Source organism: Apis dorsata, unplaced genomic scaffold (genome assembly GCF_000469605.1).
Source record: "Apis dorsata unplaced genomic scaffold, Apis dorsata 1.3 scaffold_872, whole genome shotgun sequence".
NCBI lineage: Eukaryota > Metazoa > Arthropoda > Insecta > Hymenoptera > Apidae > Apis > Apis dorsata.
In genome coordinates, this window is record NW_006263992.1 from 1,563 (window position 1) to 3,829 (window position 2,267).

The window sequence follows — 2,267 nt, forward strand, 5'->3', positions numbered from 1 at the left end:
CGAATATCTAAATTAATATTATGTATTGCATAAATATTTAGATAAAAATGAAATGCATTCGATTCATTTGATGATTTCTTCTAAACGTTTCATTGACGCAACAATCTTAAAATACTTACTACTCCTGCAAGGGTATGAGCAAGCATAAGGAATAATTTAATAAATCCTATGGCTTCGTATGTTTTATGGGCCCACAATCTATGAGCACCTGCTGTCACTCCAAGATAACTAATAGCTATTACGAAAATTGCTGAAAAATCAATTGATTAGTAAAATTAAATAGAAGAAATAGAATAAATTTAGAATACATCAATAGAATATTAAAGTATTCTTATTAGTATTCTTATTCTTATTAAAGTATTCTTATTATTCATATGCAACATATGCAATATTAGAGTATGATATGAATAGATAATAATATTATTGATCATTTTCACGATTAAAATATTAATTAAATAGTTATAATTCGTAGTTCTATTTATTATTTGATTTTGCAATATATTTTTATAATAAATATCTTTATTCTTAATTATTATAAGTTAACAAAAAAGCGAAAGTTGAAGAAAGAATATACTAAGAATTTCATAGAATAATAAAATCTTTTATTATTCCATTTACAATGAAAAAAATAAAATCTAATGATATAAATATAATGTAATTGAGCATTTTTACGATTGAAATATTCATCAAAGCGTAATTATATTCATGATCAATTTATTCATTTATTGATTTCTATAATTCTATAATATCTTTAATTATTATTATAAGTTTTAGATTCTGTAATATTTATATCATTAATTTTTAACACATATATTAACTTATAACAAGCTCAGTATTTCTTTATTCTATTCTATCTAATTATGTTATTTCTTTGATGTCTATTTATAACTTTGATGTTTAAATGAGAATCAGTCAAAACTAGTAAGATAAGCTATGATATATTAATTCCTAATGTTTAACTTTTAGTTTTCTTTAAGTTTAACTATCTGAAAAAATCATGAACTTCAAGGTAACGCTTCAAAAATTATTCTAGATCCTATTATATTCATAGCTATTGTCAAACAAAAAAGCTATATGGTATAAAAAAAAATTAATTTATACATACCGAATATAGTAAATAATTAAATAATAAAATTAATAATTAATTGAAAAATTTTCGAAAAGTGTTTATGTAATTATAAGGAAAATTTATGAATCTTACTATAAAATATAGTCATCCATTTGGCAGAAGTAAACATCAACCAGATAGCGTATACTCCTAAAACGTGTATATAAATATACCATAAAATAGCTGCCCATTTCACATACTGTTTCCTTGGTTCCTTTTCTTCCACCATTCTATTTACTTCAATAAATTAGAAATTCCATATGTTGTACAATAAAATGTAACTATCAATTGAATTTAACTTCTTTAATTTTTCACTTATTTCACTTCAAATGTTATTGTAAACTCTAGAAATTTAATAAAAGCTAAAAATTTTAAATGAAAAAATTAAAAGATGAAAATTGAAGTTCCGAATATAAAAATAGAGCAATTTTCATGAAAAACTTAAAAAATCGATTTTAAAGAATGTGAGAATGCTTTAAACCGTATGAAATATCATCGAAATCAGGGAATGAATTAGAAATATAATCTCGTTAAAATATCGCAAGAAATTAAACAAGAAAAACATTAAAGAAAAACATAATCAAAATAACAAAATAATCAAAATAACAAAAAAAAAAAAAGACAATATAATTAAAGCAAAATAAATTATAAGATGAAATAATATGGATCTAAATGGATCAAATTTCTACCTGACTTTTAGCACGAAATAATCATTTAAAAGGTTGAAAAAGAACTACTTAAGCAAATGTAAAATACGAATTCGATTAACTGACCCCTCCGATTTCCATTATCATTTAATTAACACTGTCATTTCCTTCAGTGTTTTTTTATATAATAGTTTTTCACATTTCTGATTATATTTATTCGATAATAACAAAACATCGAATAAAAGAATATTTCGATTTTCCTGATTTTTCTTATTAAATAAATTAATTTGGATAATTATTTTACCTTATAAAATTTCTTATATTATAAATATCTATATAATTATTTCAAGAAAGTATAATTTATAGTACCTAACTTTTATAGATGTTAAATGATATAGTTATGAAATTAACTAGAAATTTTATTACTAACGTGTGTGTTATATAATATATGTGTGATATGATATGTGATATAAATTTAAATAAAAAAAAAATACAAAAAATTCATTTCAAAG

General features: G+C 21.3%; 1 protein-coding gene across 1 annotated transcript in view; it reads right to left on the reverse strand.

Annotated features, from left to right (window-relative positions):
- LOC102677406 (acyl-CoA Delta(11) desaturase-like) overlaps positions 1–1,900 on the reverse strand; it is a 2,398-nt gene extending 498 nt beyond the window's left edge. Inside the window, exons 1-3 of the mRNA XM_006623281.2 lie at positions 1,798–1,900; positions 1,202–1,338; positions 120–250 (exon numbers count right to left, since the gene is read on the reverse strand). Of these exons, the coding sequence (XP_006623344.1) occupies positions 120–250; positions 1,202–1,337 (267 nt within the window). The 5' untranslated portion in view covers position 1,338; positions 1,798–1,900. The remainder of the gene's footprint in view (positions 1–119; positions 251–1,201; positions 1,339–1,797) is intronic.
- Positions 1,901–2,267: the final 367 nt, after the last annotated feature.